This window comes from Podarcis vaucheri, assembly GCF_965113315.1.
Source record: "Podarcis vaucheri genome assembly, chromosome: 1".
NCBI lineage: Eukaryota > Metazoa > Chordata > Lepidosauria > Squamata > Lacertidae > Podarcis > Podarcis vaucheri.
In genome coordinates, this window is record NC_138759.1 from 96224503 (window position 1) to 96243214 (window position 18712).

General features: G+C 44.4%; 1 protein-coding gene across 1 annotated transcript in view; it reads right to left on the reverse strand.

Moving 5' to 3' along the window:
- The window catches only part of ESYT3 (extended synaptotagmin 3), a 39840-nt gene extending 27599 nt beyond the window's left edge, over window positions 1–12241 (reverse strand). Inside the window, exons 1-4 of the mRNA XM_082235252.1 lie at window positions 11745–12241; window positions 2003–2044; window positions 1263–1397; window positions 608–684 (exon numbers count right to left, since the gene is read on the reverse strand). Coding sequence (XP_082091378.1) covers window positions 608–684; window positions 1263–1397; window positions 2003–2044; window positions 11745–12053 — 563 coding nt within the window. The 5' untranslated portion in view covers window positions 12054–12241. The remainder of the gene's footprint in view (window positions 1–607; window positions 685–1262; window positions 1398–2002; window positions 2045–11744) is intronic.
- Window positions 12242–18712: the final 6471 nt, after the last annotated feature.

Below are 18712 nucleotides of genomic sequence, written 5' to 3' on the forward strand. Positions count from 1 at the left end.
ACCACACTGGCTGCAGCGTGTGGTTAGTTAGGAGAGAGCTTAACCACAATCCTGGATTTGGATGACAGGCTAAGCCAAACCTTGCCTTGCCATGGTATGGGAGTAAAAAAATAAAAAGGCTGCAAGCAACTGCAAGTGGGAGGCCACACATACCCATAGTCCTCCTGCGAAGCCATAGCTTGGTTTCTCATGATCTGACATGTGAACCAGGCTGCAGAGACCCTTGTAACTGCCCATTGCACTTTTTCTCTTTTAGCAACGTAGGAACAGGACTATATGCAAGCACAGAAATAGCAACAGACAGCACAGGCTCTGCGTTCATTAAATACTAATAAAGGTACTTTCCTTAATGGGCTCAGCATTTTCCCCAAACTATTTTCAAACATCTCTCAGTGCTGCAACATATGTCCTTCTCTTTGAGGCCCCAGAGGAGGAGAATAGAAAACATAATTGATTGATATAATTGATTCATGGAAAGCAATTCTATCAAGGTGCCCAAATCAGCTCATTGACTTTCCTTGACCACTGCACTGTAAGATCGGAGAATTCTCAGTGACAAGCTATAGGGTAGTGGCAGCGGCGGGGGTGGGGAGCAATACTGCCCTACCATATTTGCAAGTCCAGGATCACTTGTCTTCTATCAACTTCTTTGGTATAGGCCTTTACTCCTTTGATTTTAGGGCACTGAAAGCAGAGAAGACACACAACAGTGTTATCTGCCACTGTGATGAGCAACAAACTGAAAAAAGGTCCAATTGCTTTCGAAAACAAGAATGTTCAAATATCAGACTAGACCCATTTAAATCCCAGAGGAAACAGAACTTCTAACTTGGTTATAGCAGACAACTTGCCCTCTAAATCCTGTCCTGCTAACTTCTAAATCAGAATGGAACAAGGCATCCTAAACTGAACATCCCTCCCAGAGAAGAGGAATTCTGGTATTTAACAATGCTGCTAAAGAAAATTAAAGGCAGAGCCAAATATTTTGGTTAGACTGACACTAAGTTGTTACAGTCCTAACAAGGGCTGGCTGTTTACACTTCTTGATATTTTTTAAAGCGCTAAAGAGCAGAAACTAAGCAGTTCACACACTTAGTATAAATGGAGGTGCAGGAAGAGAGGAGGAAATCTCTCACAAAGAGGTATATAGAAGTTACTTTGCTTTTAAGCACTATTCCTCCCCCTGCCCGAGCCACATATCCCAAAATCAATTAGCTTAGGTTTTCACAGCCAAAATCAATTAGCTTAGGTTTTCACCTTACCTTGTCTCCAAACTGGATTTTAGTGAATGTACATGTTTTCAAGTGCACGTTCTTAGCTCTGATTTTTGGTTCAAGGACTTCCTTAAATGTTTTTTCCATGATGCTCCCAAAGTATGGCCAGGCCTGTTCAAGAACCTAAATACCACACAAAGCAGAAAAAAGAATAGAAGCTTTGCATCATACAATGGAGTCTGTACTGTGGTTCTGAGTATCTAAAGATAGCAAGCAGAGAGAGAGAGAGTTTGCTAATTTCCTTTTTAAAAAATACAATAAAATAAAATATCAGATTACAGCAGGAGCACTCAGTGAGGAGTGGAGTCCACTGCCATTTACTGGGAAGGAGAGAGGGAATGGCGAGGTGGTGAAGAGGCTGGCAGTGTGCAAATACATCATCACCACCACCACCCTTTTCACCAACCGTTCCTGGATTCTAGAACAGAAGCAGGAAACGCATTCAGCACCAAGGATTGCACTGAAAACACATGAGAAGGACAGAGGGTCTCAAGTAAATGCAGTCCAAAACTAGAATAGCCCAGTAGCCAGTGATAATTCTTATGTAAACCTTATATAAACTGCCTGAAAAGTGGTATGCCTAACATGAGAATTTAACCCACCCACTCACTAGAGCAAATATATTTATTCACTGGACATTTATGTGCTGTGTTTTAGATCTAGCTTTAAAGAGAGTATATAAAGTCTATCCAGATCAAACTTGTCTTGATGTTGGTTCAGTGCCTCACCTTGTTCAGCCATTCCACCCGCTCAACATCAGGGAAGTGAACCTGGCAAGCAAGAATGAACAAAAAAGCAAGATGTGAGCTCATTTTTTGCAAAAATGAATTATAGACAGGGTGCAAGTAAGGACAACGGGATTATGAAAGACACTGATGAGAAACTATGGTGCACAGAACAACTTGTGAGGTTCTTTTCAATGTGAGATAGTCCACTGATGTGTGTGAGTTGGCAAACTTAGTAACGGGTTTCCAAGGAAGCTGGTGCAAATCTTATTGCTACGCATTCAAGAGTACTGTTTTGGGCTCCCCTTTCCCAAAAGGGAAATTTAATTTCATTGAGTCAGTGGCCTTCAGAAGGCCTTCAGAAGACAGAGCAGTCAGCATTTAAGGCATTATTGACAATACAATCAAAAGAAGCAAGCACACAAGCAGGATCAAATTCTCAGTAACAGGAGGCCAGTCCTCCAGAGTCCAAATCCTAAACGGCTGCTTTTTTCCTTGCCATACATTTCAAGCACATCAATTTCCTGCAAACTGTAACTTACTCCTCAAAGAGCTATAATCTCCAGCTCCTCTAACAAACTACAGTTCCCATGATTCCTTGGGGGAAGCCACGTGCTTTAATTATATAGCATGGATGTCTGTCTCTCTCACACCCATCCAGTTATGCTCTGCCTTGACTAATTTGAGCTCCCTTAGGGATGAAAGCAGTGCCTATTTTAGCTGCTTGACAAGCCAATTATTCTCCATCATGACCAGGGCAGTTTTTCTATGCTGCAGTAAGAGGACACGGCTCAAAACAAGACCAACGAAAGGATGCCTACAAACAATGGGAAGTTAAAGGTAAAGGTAAAGGTACCCCTGCCCGAACGGGCCAGTCTTGACAGACTCTGGGGTTTGTGCGCCCATCTCACATCTATAGGCCGGGGGCCAGCGCTGTCCGGAGACACTTCCGGGTCACGTGGCCAGCGTGACAAAGCTGCATCTGGCGAGCCAGCGCAGCACACGGAACGCCGTTTACCTTCCCGCTGGTAAGCGGTACCTATTTATCTACTTGCACCCGGGAGTGCTTTCGAACTGCTAGGTTGGCAGGCGCTGGGACCGAGCAGCGGGAGCGCACCCCGCCGCGGGGATTCGAACCGCCGACCTTTCGATCAGCAAGCCCTAGGCGCTGAGGCTTTTACCCACAGCGCCACCCGTGTCCCCTAATGGGAAGTTAGAGCATCACTTAAACTGCAGACCCCCTCATACACCAGAAGCTTTGGGGTTTTCACAATATTATTTGTTCCACAAAAACTCCAACCTATGTAGAATTTACATAACTTTCCTGACTATGGTGCTTCAGGTTCTGTTCTGGGCTTCACTTGCTTCTGCACCATTCAGTTCATAGAGCTCAGCCAACTCAAACATTCATTGTGTGCCTGTGGAATAGACAGGACCTCTTCAGACTCAAGCTGGGACAATTCTGTTTTGAATACACCTCAGGGTAAAAAGATACCCTGATTGTGGAAGGCTAATATGTCAAGAACAAGAAGGGTTTAATCCTTGCATTATTATTGCTGTTTAAGCTGGTAGAGCATTCAAATACAGTGGAACCTTGGTTCTCGAATGCCTTGGTACTCAAACACTTTGGCTCCCGAATGCCGAAAATCCGGAAATAAGTGTTCCGGTTTTTGAACGTTTTTTGGAAGCCGAACGTCCACTGCGGCTGTCGGCTATTGTTTCCGGGGTGCCTGCACCAATCAGAAGTTGTGCCTTGGTTTTTGAATGTTTCGGAAGTTTAACGGACTTCCGGAATGGATTATGTTCGAGAACGAAGGTACCACTGTACCTGAACGTTCAGTCTGACGATGCTATAGCCTGCTATTTATTAACATTTGAACTGGCTCCAAGAATGACGAATTCTCCATTTGAAGATCATCTCAGACACCGAATCTCTTGACTCCACGTTCCTCCCACTACTGTAAACTTTGCTTCTGTAGCACTGTCTGAACCAGCCAATAGTGACATGTAAAATTTGGTAGATACACACAGTTCATGGCCCAGATAGATGTGAATCTGAGACGATTACTGCTGTCCCAAAATATTCACAGCAAATACTTAACCCTGTCTACTGAGAGGTAAGACCTATTGATGTCAACGGGGCTTAGGTAAAGGTAAAGGGACCCCTGACCATTAGGTTCAGTCATGACCGACTCTGGAGTTGCAGCACTCATGTCGCCTTATTGGCCGAGGGAGCCGGCGTACAGCTTCTGGGTCATGTGGCCTAGCACATTGGATTGCAGCCTCAGCAATCTGCTTCCACAGGTGCACTTGGGAAAAGTCCCACCTTAATTCAAATACAGTTTTATTAGAAAGGTAGAGCACATGCCATGCATGCCAAAAGTCCAAAGTTCAAGCCCAGCATTTTATTTTTTTTAGTTGAATAGTTGAAATGATCACGTCATGGGCAATACCTCTAGCTAAGCCTAGGGAACACTGCCGTCTCTTAGAGTAGACATTACTGAGCTTGATAGACAGATCTGACATGATATAAAGGAGCTTCATTCTTATGAATTAATTTGCATCTTTTCTTTTAAGAGCGGAGATTTCAAGCTAAGTCTAGTTCTTGCCATCTACAAATTAAAACATAAAAGCCCTCTGGCATGCTTTTCTACACATAAGCAGTTTGTTGTTGTTATTGTTGTTGTCGTTGTTTAGTCATTTAGTCGTGTCCGACTCTTCGTGACCCCATGGACCAGAGCATGCCAGGCACTTCTGTCTTCCACTGCCTCCTGCAGTTTGGTCAAACTCATGCTGGGAGCTTCAAGAACACTGTCCAACCATCTCATCCTCTGTTGTCCCCTTCTCCTTGTGCCCTCAATCTTTCTCAACATCAGGGTCTTTTCCAAGGAGTCTTCTCTTCTCATGAGGTGGCCAAAGTATTGGAGCCTCAGCTTCAGGATCTGTCCTTCCAGTGAGCACTCAGGGCTGATTTCCTTAAGAATGGATATGTTTGATCTTCTTGCAGTCCATGGGACTCTCAAGAGTCTCCTCCAGCACCACAGTTCAAAAGCATCAATTCTTCGGCGATCAGCCTTCTTTATGGTCCAGCTCTCACTTCCATACATCACTACTGGGAAAACCATAGCTCTAATTATATGGACCTTTGTTGGCAAGGTGATGTCTCTGCTTTTTAAGATGCTGTCTAGGTTTGTCATTGCTTTTCTCCCAAGAAGCAGGCGTCTTTTAATTTCATGACTGCTGTCACCATCTGCAGTGATCATGGAGCCCAAGAAAGTAAAATCTCTCACTGCCTCCATTTCTTCCCCTTCTATTTGCCAGGTGGTGATGGGCCCAGTGGCCATGATCTTCGTTTTTTTGATGTTGAGGTTCAGACCATATTTTGCGCTTTCTTCTTTCACCCTCATTAAAAGGTTTTTCTAGAGGTCAACACACACAGGATTTTAAAATCACCTCATCTTCTACAGTAAATGGTATTAACACATTGGTGCTACTCTTATATGATAAAATGTGCAGCCTCACAGGTGCTAGAGATCAAACACTGCTGGCATTTTAGTAATAAAGGAGACCAATACCACAGGAACCAAGGGGCGTTGACCTCAACTGTCAAGCCTTTCTGCAGGAGTTAGCACTCTGATTCGCTATGAATTGCAATTTTCATACTAATCAAAACTGCTCTTCTCTATAAAATACCAGTTTATTACAGCTTTAATACACAACTGAGCTACATCTTACTTCAATGTTCTAAGAGAATAATGTCTACCTAGATTATTTGTGATAAAATATCAGTTTCTCTAAGGGAATAATGTTCTGAATGTGGATCCAATTTTATGATGTTTTAATTATTTGGTTGTATACTTACATGGTGTTATTTTTTAAAAAATGAATTGGTGGTTTAAAAAAACTCTTATAAAATAGTTTGCCCTATATATCAGTGTCAGTGGAAATGTTTTATGAGAGCAAATAGTATTCCAACCTCTGGAAACAGCTTTTGTGAAGAGCCTGGATGCGTATCAGTAATCTGCAAAAATGAAGTCACCCCACCTTGTGCAAAGTCACCACTGAATACAACCTAAAGTTCTTCCTTGCCTATGATATGAATGTTATAGCCGACCTTCAGTTTTACAGGTGTAAATAGAAAGTGGAGCATTGCTGTCCAGTAAAAACAAAATGTTTTTCACCTTGACAGCTTCCTCTTTGTTACACAAGAGCAAATGCCACAATATGCAAATAACAGGGCTGGAACAATTGCAGGAAGCAAGATCAAATGGTACTGTCTGTATTGTATGTTGTATGCAATATTAATGCTTTATATTGGGTATACAATGTATTTATGTATGTCTGTTCCAACTGTAAGTTTGGAGACCTTTTAACTTCAAGCAACTAATGACTAAATAATAATAATAATAATAATAATAATAATAATAATTTCTCCCCCTGAGATATTGCCCTTCCCCCTCAAAGTGAGACACGTCTAATACTTACTTTGGTGTAAGTACCACACTGAATACTGCAGGTCCTACTTCTGAGTAAACATGCATAAGTTTGTATTACTGTATTAGGTAGGCTGTTGATACCTCCAAATGCAGTATCTTCTGGCAGATCTGGGTGAAACTTCCTGCAGAATCAGTACAGTACTGGGAATTATAAACCCAATAATTTAGCAGTACAGTGGTACCTCAGGTTACATACGCTTTAGGTTACAGACTCTGCTAACCCAGAAATAGTACCTCGGTTTAAGAACTTTGCTTCAGGATGAGAACAGAAATCGAGCGGTGGCGGCACTGTGGCAGCAGTAGGCCCCATTAGCTAAAGTGGTGCTTCAGGCTAAGAACAGTTTCAGGTTTAGAACGGACCTCCGGAACGAATTAACTACTTAACCTGAGGTAACACTGTAGAAGGTTATCGGGCAGAATAAAAAAATGCATGCAATGCCATTTATTTTACTCTCAGCCTTAGCGTTCATAACCTGCCAAGCTGGTGTATTAGTTGGATGCCTTTGACCAGGTCTTTATTCAGCCCTGTTGCAGTTAGGATTTGTAAAACTTGAATATTTGATTTGCACTTGTATATGCAGGTCATCCCAATGCATGGCTCATGGCAGGGCAAGTCAAAAATAGGAAAGAACAAAAAACCCCCAACACCAAATCCATGTACTGAAACAAACCAGAAGTGGCAACTGAATCCTGCTTTAACACTGGCAATGGGACAATGCCCCACACTGCACCCGAGAGTAGGAAGCTAGCTTGATTGGTGCAGGATACATAACATGGCAGACAAACAACTGTCCATTCCTGTATCACTGCATCTGCTTCACTCTGCCTTGTGGCAGGGCTGACCCTGACTTGTGGGGCGCAGAAGATGGTCCACTTCTGAACTAGATTGTTTCACCTATTGACTCATTTGCTAGAGCATCACATAGGCATTCCATTCAGGTTGAGGATTTGACAGTATATTACTGTATATACAAAGTAATGGGAGCATCAAAAATAAGAGTTTCCTGAGAATTCCATCCCAATGACTGAAGCTAGCTAACAACCAGCAGGTTCAAGAGTTTGATGTCAAGAATGAGGGCTCCTCCCATTGCAAGAAAGCAGTAAAAACTTAAAAACATGCATAATAAAACCTCACACACAGGGAAAGCCCATTTGTTGTTGGCAAACCCAGCTCTAAACAGGCCCGACTGATGCAACCTTCTGCTGTTTACACCACCCTGACCAACACTTTCATCACAGTGACCTTGTGGTGGTGAATGTATCCTATGTCACTCCAAGCAGAAATGATCACACAGAGGCATCTACCTATAAAGCACTTCCTTCTGAAAGTCTAATAATGTTCTCAATTATTTATAACTGCCAACACCTTTACCTCGAGTTACATACACTTCAGGCTACATATGCTTCAGGTTACAGACTCTGCTAACCCAGAAATATTACCTCAGGTTAAGAACTTTGCTTCAGGATGAGAACAGAAATCATGCTCCGGCGGCGCGGCAGCAGCAGGAGGCCCCATTAGCTAAAGTGGTGCTTCAGGTTAAGAACAGTTTCAGGTTAAGTACAGACCTCCGGAACGAATTAAGTACTTAACCCGAGGTACCACTGTACTACGTAAAATATTTTTTTCCGGTGAAGGAGGAAAAGCTGCTCTTGACCTTCTGCACATTATGTTGTACAGAAGTAAAAGAGAAACCTATGAAGCAATAGAAACTGGACAAGCAACATTCAAGGATGGGAAAATATTTCAGATACTTTAGGCATCCATCATGATAATACATTGGAAATTCCAGAGTACAATAGCAAGGCCCGCTTCTGCTGGAGTGTGTGTGTGTGTGTGTGTTATTGACTGCAGCATTGACACAGCTGCAGCAAATAGGGAGGTGGAGTAGATCCTTGTGGGGGAGTCAAGGATTAGTGATATTCCCAGGGTAGAAGAGGCTGAAACACAGACGAAGGCTAGGTTCACATTCTCATTTACTGTGCACTCCCAGAGTTGCCAGTGCTGGGTTTTTCATTCATGTTCACTCTCCAAAATGCATATGTATCCTTTGTTATAGGATACATCAAACTGTGTTTCACACAGATTAGAGTCCTTCAGTCATTCCTAATTCATCTCCAGCCAAGGTGTGAACACCTTTGCATAGGGTAAAAACATCCCTGTTCATCAATGTGCTGCCCCCCCAGTCTATGTATAAGAACATAAGAAGAGACTGCTGGATCAGACCAATGTCTCTCCTAGTCCAACATCCTGTTTTCACAGTGGCCAACCAGGTGCCTGCGGGAAGACCATATGCAGGATCTGAGCACTTTCCCCTCCTGTGGATTCCAGCAACTCGTATTCATAAGTATTGCTGCCTCCAACTGAAGAGGCAGAGCAATAGCCATCTGTCTACACCAGAGGTGCACAACCTGCAGCCATCTAGATGTTTCTGCACTACAACTCCCATCAGCCCCAGCCAGCATAGCCAGTGATCAGGGATGATGGGAGGTGTAGTCCAACAAACATCTGGAGGGCTGCAGGCTGTGTACCCCAGGTGTACACAAACAGAAATTAGTCAAAGCCATACTGATGTGAACAGCTGGGGGGGGGGAGAGAAGAGCTGTGAAATGCGGGGAGGGGGACAACTTCACTGCTCTCTCAGGTGGTAATGTGAACACACCTTAAGCTGTTTGGAGAAAGGGCGGGATGCAAAAATGATGCAATACATAAATAAATAAGCTGCCAGTGCTACAATACCACTCAAGGATTAAAGAAGGATACACTAATATAATATTTAGGAGTCACAAGGGCGCCCTGAAGACAGATTTTCTTGTGATCCCAAGGTTCTCCAAGAATGTGGCTCAAAACAAACAAACAAATGTGGCTTCTGGTGGTTTCTGAGTGCCTTGAAGACAGTACTGAAAGAGATGTTTGGTGGAGAGAGGTGAACAATATCAAAGCTATGAGTGCAGATGGGACTTGAAGGAGGAGTAGCAATATCTACCTCCCTAGGTAAAAGACTGGGGGAAAATTGAGAGGAGACCCAGGGGTGAGAGCTGGAAGAGAAGCCTGCAACAAGGGAATGGTGTGGCTACATTTAATGCATGCAAGTTGAGCTTCTGTAGAATAGTATTTGGAAATAGCCCCCCACTCCTGTTTTGCATGCTGCCATTCTTTCTCTTGCTTAATTTTAAACTGTTGGATTAATTAGGTTAGCATATTTACACTGTTTTATACAATGCTCTTTGGGCTGATTTTTAAATATTTATTTACTGAGATCATGTTGATTTCAAGTTGCTCCTCCTTTTTTATTGTTATACTTGCTCTTGTTCATCCTGTGAATGACTTTAGGCACAGTTCTGTGAGGAAGCAGCACAGAAACAAACAGATGATCAAAACTTATGATCAAATTGTCTCAGGGTCAAGTGTAGCAAATTGCACTTTTCCCTCTGGGTGTTACTGGTCTTGTAGAGCCAATTGCATTTCAAGCAGAGAACACTATATGAGTTTGACAGTGCAATCCTATTCCTCACAATGCAAACACTTGCTTCAGAGTAGGGGTTTCCCTCAGTACCTCAGCAAGAGAGGCGAGGTTTAAGTCCCCCCTCTGATCTCCTTCACTGTCAGTCCCAGCTGATGCAACTCTACATTTAAAACAACAGCAGCAGGTTCAGAAACAAAAAATGGCACCCAGCTAAGTTTTAACCAGAATAGGCCCACTGAAGTTAATAGGCCCAACTAAATCATGTTCATCTGTTTCAATGGGTTTACTCTGAGTAAAGCTTAGCTATCACACAAATACCTATTAACCTCACATGAGAGCACAATAAATCTGAACTCCAAACTCTCCATCATCTCAGTTCACTGAACAGATGAACCACCACAGTTATTTTAGCCATCACTGTGACATCTAATGGCATATTAATGTCAGTGGCCACACAAGTACAGTACATACATTTCAAGATACTGCCTGATATCCAAGTGTTGGGCTGGGACTATTCAGATGCTGTACAAAACCTTTACCTTAATATAAAAGTGGGGGTGAGGCTGGGGGGCGGGAGGCAGAGGTCAGCTGTGTCCCCTTGTCAATAAACATTTTCCCTCTCACTGCTGTGATAAAACTAACACTGTCAAGCTCAGTTACATCTTTAGAGAACCTCTACAAATCATCAGAAGATGGGGAATCTGCACCTTCCAAATGCATTCCTGACCATTGGTCATGGTAGCTGAGACAGATTGGAAATGGGGAAACCAACAACATATTACCTTTTCACTATCAGGACAGCCAATCAGAAGAAGAAACAAGCACAGGGAAAACAACCGCAAACAACTACAAGTGGCAGCCATGAGTTTTAAGTTTTCTTTCCTGATAACAGTTTTTGTTTTAACCGTTTCATAAGCTGCCTGGAGCCTGAAAAAGGCGGCACAGAAGTATATGAGGCTGCAATCCTACAAACAATTAACCAGAAGTATGTCCCACTGAATTCAATAGGGATTACTTCTCAGAAGAAGTTTACAGGATTGCATTATAAGTGACCTACAACATTTCAGAAGCATGCTTTTAAACATCAACCAGTGTGACCACAAAAGATTATCAAAAACCATTCAAAAACATTTAAAGGCTATTAACAGCAATTAAATATACATTACAAAACCAGATACTGAAAGCTAGACACCCATTTGGCTTTTAAGGCCTCATGGGGAAAGGATCTGTAAAGTTGTGATCCTAGTGACAAGAACATTCCACTCCAGTCTTCGATTTCTACCGAGTATGGACCACAGCAGCACTCAATGCAGTAGCTTAAGGATATTAAAAAGTCACATTAATTACTAACAGATTTTTAAAATTTATTTACCTACTGACAATAAGCTGGGGTGGCATCTCTTGGCTTGGTTACCACTTACCTCCAAAGTTTCAGACCAATCTTTCAACATGACACCACCAGAATGGAGAATTACCATTCAGAAAAAGCGATAAATTACAAGGGCGATTACTGCTGCTCCGTTTCAAAAACAGACAACCTGAAAGGGAATCTGCTTTGGCTCAAATATTGTTCCACTTTCCCTCTGAAAAGCTCCTCACCGGTTTGGAAACTGAATATGAAGCAGTCTATAAATGCGTAAGACAAACCTCGGCGCAAACAAATAAACCTCAGCGCTGATAAATAAGGAGACGGGCACGATTTTTCCAGATTGCCATACGGGATCCAAAGCGGTCCCCCACAAGCGCCCCCAGGGCGCTCCTTCCCCCGCTCGCCCGCTTGCTTACCCAGGCCGGCAGCTGCTGCAAGGCGATGCCCTGGCTGATGGCTTGCTTCTCATCTTCGACGAGCCCGAAGGCTGCCAGCAGCCGGGAGCGCTTCTCGCGCCGGTTCCTCCGCCACCACATCCACAGCAGCAAGCCGATGAGCACCCAGCTCGAGCTGAGCCCCACGTAGCCGGCCAGGTACACGGGCGCCAGGCACAGCAGCGCGCGCGCCGCGAACGAGCCCAGGTGCCGGAGGACGGGCGACACAGACTTCGGCTCCCCCGACGCCGGCGCTTCGGCGCTCGGCTCAACGCCCGGCGGAGCCGGCATGGCAAGGAAGAAGAAGACGCAGAAGGAAAAGAAGAAGAAGCGGAGCTGCTCCCAAGCGAAGGACCGGCGGCGGCGGCGTCGCTTTTCCCCGCCCGTCCAGCCAGGCGCTTCGACGGAGCTGCCGCTTCTCTAGCGCGCGGAGAGTTCCGAAGCGACGACCATCGCGGACGCCACTCAGCGGCTCCAAGGCTTCTCGCAGCCCGAGCCACGCAGGTGTTGTTGTTGTGGCGCTTGGCCCCGCCCCCAGGCTTCTCTCCAGGGAGGGGATAGGGTGGGAGAGACCATGGGCGGAAGAGGCACCCACTGCTCTCTGCTGCCCTCTAGAGTGCCTCTCGTTTCATGGCGACGGAGGAAGCTACTATTGGTCCATGGAGCAAAGGGCCATCTACACCAGGGGTTGTCAACCTGGTCCCTACCGCCCACTAGTGGTCGTTTCAGGACTCTAGGTGGGCGATAGGGGGTTCTATGGCACAAGCGGAATCCTCCTTCCATCGAGCACAGGTGGGCGGTAAGGGAATTTTACCATCAAGAAAGATGCATTAGTGGGCGGTAGGTATAAAAAGGTTGACTACCCCTGGTCTACACTGACTGGCAGCAGCTCTCCGGGAGTCTCTCTCAACCCAACCTGGGGTCTTCTGCTTGCCATTGAGCCAAGGCCGCTCCCTAAATGAACTTCGTTGTGGATTAAGCTTTGACTTTTTAAAAAATAAAACCTGGTTCAGATTAGTGGTGTGTATCCCCACCCTGGGTATTCTGTGACATGTAGTTGACATAATAGTGCATTAATACAGTGGTACCTCAGGTTACATACGCTTCAGGTTACATACGCTTCAGGTTACAGACTCTGCTAACCCAGAACTATTACCTCGGGTTAAGAACTTTGCTTCAGGATGAGAACAGAAATCGTGCTGTGGCGGAGCGGCAGCAGCAGCAGGCCCCATTAGCTAAAGTGGTGCTTCAGGTTAAGAACAGTTTCAGGTTAAGAACGGACCTCTGGAACGAATTAAGTACTTAACCCGAGGTACCACTGTGGTGGGTTTATGATGTACACACGGCTATCCTTTATTAGTTCTGTGATACTATTATGTACATTATTGCCATCCTGAGGGGCACTCTGGCACTGTAGTGTTATCAAAAGTGACACACACACACACACACACACACACACACACACACACACACACAGTGGTGCACAGCACAGTGACTCTGCAGGTGAGTCGCTGCTGCATGTGGGGCAGGAGAGTAGGAGGGGCAATATGGGTGGAGACTAGCGCTGTGCAAATGCGCCGCAGCACTCCTGCGACTGCATTTGCACAGCGCTGACCTCTCCTGTCCCTCCTTGGCCCTCCCAATCTCCCTGCTGCTAAGCAACATTGACTCCCCAGCTGAGAGGTGAGCTAAGTGCCACTGCCCCATCCCTCTGTCCACTACTTTATTTGTGGTATGGAAAGTTACAGAAGTTCAGCAAGAAGCTACGGGGCGTGTGCTGACTGGGAATGAAGCTGTATGTCCACCCTGGAACACATGCAGGTATTCACTAATGAAAGTAGAATCACATATAACTGCACCAATACCAAAAAGAGCACAAATAAGCATGAATGCACAAAAAACACCCCACACACATGGGTGAGGGTGGAGTAATTTGTACTTTATGTATATATAAAAAAGGCATGAACCATTCCGTGAAGGGTGGGCTTCAGGTACAAATCATTCGTAAGTAAATGCTTGAAGTGAAATAGAAACATCGCCACCCGACCCCACTCTCCCCCGTCTCTCCCCCCCCACCTCTTCCCCCCTTTTCTTGCTAATGTCTCAACAAATGAAAATGATTTGTAAAAATGTTACATGGGGGGAAAAACACACGAGAGAGAGACATTGCACACTTTTGTAAATCAACAAAATCTTTAATAATAATAAAAAATAATAATAAGTAAATGCTTAATTTAAGCATCCAGAGGGGGAGGAATTGAGGGAGGTCTGTAAGATTTTATGTTAACTACTTAGAGATTGTAAGTCCCTCAGGTGGCGCAGTGGGTCAGTGCACCTGTCTGTTAACCAGAAGGTTGATGGTTCAAATCTATCCAGAGACAGCAGTGGACAGGATTCCTGCATTGCGGGGGGTTAGACTAGATGATTCTCGGGGTCCCTTCCAACTCTACAATTCCATGATTCCTATTATTAAGTGGTTTATAAGGGAGGCTTCGGCAGGGTGGGGCGTGGGGGCGAGAAGGCACTTTCCTGTTCTAGTAAAATGAAATGCACAGCCCTGCCAGCACCTTACAACATGGGATACATTTGGGGTCCCCCCATTTGTTTTGCCCTTCATCTGTCAGGCTCTCCCCTTCTCTACAACTCTTGCCTTCTCCTCCCCACACCCCCACCTTGAGCCTTCTCTCTCTTCTCATTACAGTGGTACCTCAGGTTACATACGCTTCAGGTTACAGACTCCACTAACCCAGAAATATTACCTCAGGTTAAGAACTTTGCTTCAGGTTGAGAACAGAAATCATGCTCTGGTGGCACGGCGGCAATGGGAGGCTCCATTAGCTAAAGTGGTGCTTCAGGGTAAGAACAGTTTCCGGTTAAGAACGGACCTCCAGAACGAATTAAGTACTTAACCTGAGGTACCACTGTATCTTTAACAATAAGAAACACCATCTTTTAAAAGAAAAAGAGGGATGGTGCAGCCCTGGAGGGCTGAGGTCACTATAGAATGGTAGACCAATTACTGGCAATTACTAAATTCCACAGGCGGTTACTGAATTAATTAGTAAGGAGCTACCAGCTGAAGCAACTATGAAATGGCATCTAGGGCATGAAAGATTGTGTCACAAATCTTTAAGTGCCAGGAGGTTCTTGGTCATGTCTTTTACAGACTAGCATGGGTAACCTCTCTGGAATTGTCAGCACACAAACTGGTGCTTCCAAGCTGTCTTCAGGGGCAGCCCCACGTAAAGTGCATTGCAACAATCAATCTGAGAGATGATGAGAGTTGCGATGACTGTAGCCAGCTTCCTGCCCTGCTGGGAATGCAACAACTAGTTTGCTGGATGAGACTTGACAGACATGGGGTAGTATTCAACTGAGTTTGTTATTATTTATGCTATGCATTTTTGTGTTTTTATATTGTAAACTACCTTGTGATCTTCAGATGAAGTATGTCGATAGGCTGATAGATATATAGATAATATTCTCTCACAAAGAAACCTGCCCAGCTAGTTCAGCAATGGAATCCTCCATTAGAGTTTAACCCTTGCTTGATCTAGGGCTCCAGGAATTAGAAGTGACTCAGGCATCACACAGATAATAGCCTAGGATGGCAGGGCTCACAGCATGAACACTCCAGCATGTTTTGCCTCCTCTTTTTATTTCCTGGGCAACCCACAAGCCATAGCTCTGGGTTCAGTGCAGAACAAAATAAGCCTCCCAGAATCAGCCAAAAACTCACACAACCCCACTTCTGCCCCTATTTTATTTTACTGTACTTTTCTGCATTTGATTAATTTGTTGTTGCTGCCATCTAGTGCATAAAACAAATATTGAAAGGGAAGCTAGGTGAGCAGAAAATTCTGAGCCAAATCAGAATAGGAATGTAGTTACATGCAGCCAACTCCGGGCAGATTAACTTGTAATCATGATTAAAATGTATTCACAGATTGAAATTGTGAGGGGTGCATTTGTGCAGCAATCAAGTGTGCAGTGAACACACTTTTTAATGGAGCAGGTAAAAAGTTTCAATTATTTATGTTTTAATCTGCAAACCCCTTTATTGGATTAAATCTTATCATAGATATACATACAAAATCTGGACTTGTCATTACTTAAGAGGAGCCTTGCTGGATCAGACCACACAGATCCATCATCAAGTCCAACATTCTAGTCATTTCTTGTGCGCAGGATTCAACTATAATCATTGTGCAGTAAGTGTGCAAGCACCACAACCTCTGCTTCTGCAAGAGGGCATTCCCTACACACACCCTAAATCTGTTCTGGGGGTTAACCCAAACCTTTGGACCATGTTTGGGGGCAGCACACATGTGGGGGAGGAGGAATGGCTTTTTGTATATGTAGAAGTTGTTCCACTAACACAATATTTTAGTTGAGTACTAGCCTTTAAATACTTACAGCAGGAATGGCCACACCTGGCCCTCCAGTTCTTTTGGGACTACAATTCCCATCACCCCTGACCACTGGTCCTGTTAGCTAGGGATGATGGGAGTTGTAGTTCCAAAACAGCTGGAGGGCCAGGTTTGGCCATGCCTGACTTACAGGCTGCCTTTCTGGACAAAGTCCTCTCAAGGTGGTGAACATAATCTAATTACCCTTCTGGAATTTGGGTTCAAGTGCATTACAATAATTATATAGTTTTAAAAAATGCGCTGTAGGTGTAACAACAACCGTCCATTAAAACTGTGTACGCAGTTTACTTACAGCAGGTGTGGCTGTTCTTCACTAATGTTCCCAGTCTAAATGCCAGCCAAAGGTCCTTTAATTTTGCCTCCTTTGTCTTTTGATTGGCTTACATCAGGAGAACTTGTCTGGGCTGGAGTTGCTAACATGTGGTTTGCAATTACGTTGGAGTGCTATTTCTAGCTCCTTGCAAGAATGAAAAGGAGAGAAGAGGTCCAGTGATCTTATGATGGCGTATAGTAATGATGCTGAAACACCTACTGTTCTGGTTCACCATATGAAATCCTCCAGGTCATAATGTGTAGCTGTTTTCTGAATCAAGTCAGTGCTTAGATTATAGGAGAAAAGGAGGGAGAACTTTACTGAAATCCCCAAACCTGGCACCTCACCTGTGACTCCCTCCACCAATTTTAGCCACTCACGACCCTCCCCATAGCTTTCTGAAAAAAAGCTTTAGTGTGGCAGCATATGTTTCTTGGAACTCGGCCTTTCACAGCATTGTTTTTCTGCATGCTAAAAAGCAGTTTGCTCACACAAGCCTACCTAGACATGTGATTTTATTATGTACATTTGCTTTTGAAACTGCGTTGACTTTAACTTTTCCTCAGAGTATCATTAATAAAAACTAATAATGATAAAAACTTTTGCTCAGTAGACCCATTGAAATGGTCTCAACTTAGTCATCATAACCATTAATCTCAATGGGTCTCAAAGACTGGGTGTGCGAAAAGCCCCTCTTTCTACTCTTGACTGTTCCAGGAGTTCCTGATCTGCTATCAGTGCAGAGGACCCTTCAAGGGGAGGCTCTGCACTGAATTCAGGGACCCTCGTTTGCTTCTCCTCAACCTTTGGGGTGCCTGGTTCATCCTTTCAGGACTCAGTGTCTGGTACGAGGTCAAGGCTAGGAGTGACTGATACTTAGATGTTTCAACAGAAAATGGTCAATAATTTTAGGGCTAAGAAATGTCTACACAGGTGTATGGGGTGTTAGGGGAGGGGTAGTACCTCAGGTGGGGGACACGTCATGCACCTTCTGGGGTAGTTTGTCCACCTTTGGTCCCCACCCAGCTCTCACCTGTGGCTCCTAGAAGTTCTCAGCATATGAAAACAGCCACACCCCGGGAAACGGCTTTGACTAGCCAGCTAAACCAGGTGAGGGTAGCCAATGGGTCTCAAACCCTCAGTGAGTTAGGGACTTCTCCTGCATGTGAAGACAGGCTCTGGCAGATTGAGCGGACGAGGCCAATAGTGAGTCCAAAGATCAAGGCACATGCTGTAGAGGGACGTGAGGGGGCAAATGGAGCTCGTCAACCTAGGCAGCCATGTAGAAGGAAAACTCTGATCCTAAATCTCCACTGCCTTGCGGGATATCTTCAGGAGAAGAAAAGGCCAAGGAGTAAACCCTACATAAATCCAAAGTGGAGTCTCTTAAGATGGTTCTGGAAACTCCTGCAGCCAAGCTGGTGCCAAATGTGTTGCTCTGCTTTCCTTTGGACCACATCAGCAAGACCAAGAGAGGGGTCTTACCAGCTGGGCAGCCCAGGACCTCCATACACACTGCCCAGGCTTGCACCCCAGGGAGGTCACTTTGGGGCTGCTAAAACAATGGCTTGACTTTACCCCTGGAGGCACACTCCATTGTCTCTTGAGAAGGAAGGATGCCAACACACCCGAAGCTGAAAATATGTAATGATAATGATGGTTGTAAAATTGATATACTTTTGGTTTCTTTGAATATATTTTTTAAAGAAACCTCTTAGTGTGTAATGTAACAGTTTCCCCCAATTGTCGCCAGCTCTGAATATCCAGCTGCTTATGGTCACCCTGGTGACTGTATCTGTATCCCCAATATGACCACATATTGCAACAAGGCAGCACCCCATAGCATAAAACTGTGCAGGAAATTAAAAATGCAACTCCAGCATGAAATAATGGAAACAAACCTTTGCACCCTCATTCAGCTGACTGGGAAATTTAATCAAGTGGCACATGGGGCCAATAGCAAATGTTGTTATTTGTACAGCCATGTTAGGTGGGTTATCTAGCAAAACCTGATTTTGTAGCGCTGGCTTCAGAAACTTCAAACACACTTTAACAATTAATCACGCTATATAAACAATAACACTTTCGCAGCAGGGGACACCAAATATCCTCTATCCACACAGGTAAACTGGGAAGATTGCCCAGCAGTGGAGAAAGCCTGAGACGTTTTTAAAAACAAGAAAAAAAGCTATTGCTTTAAAGGTGCT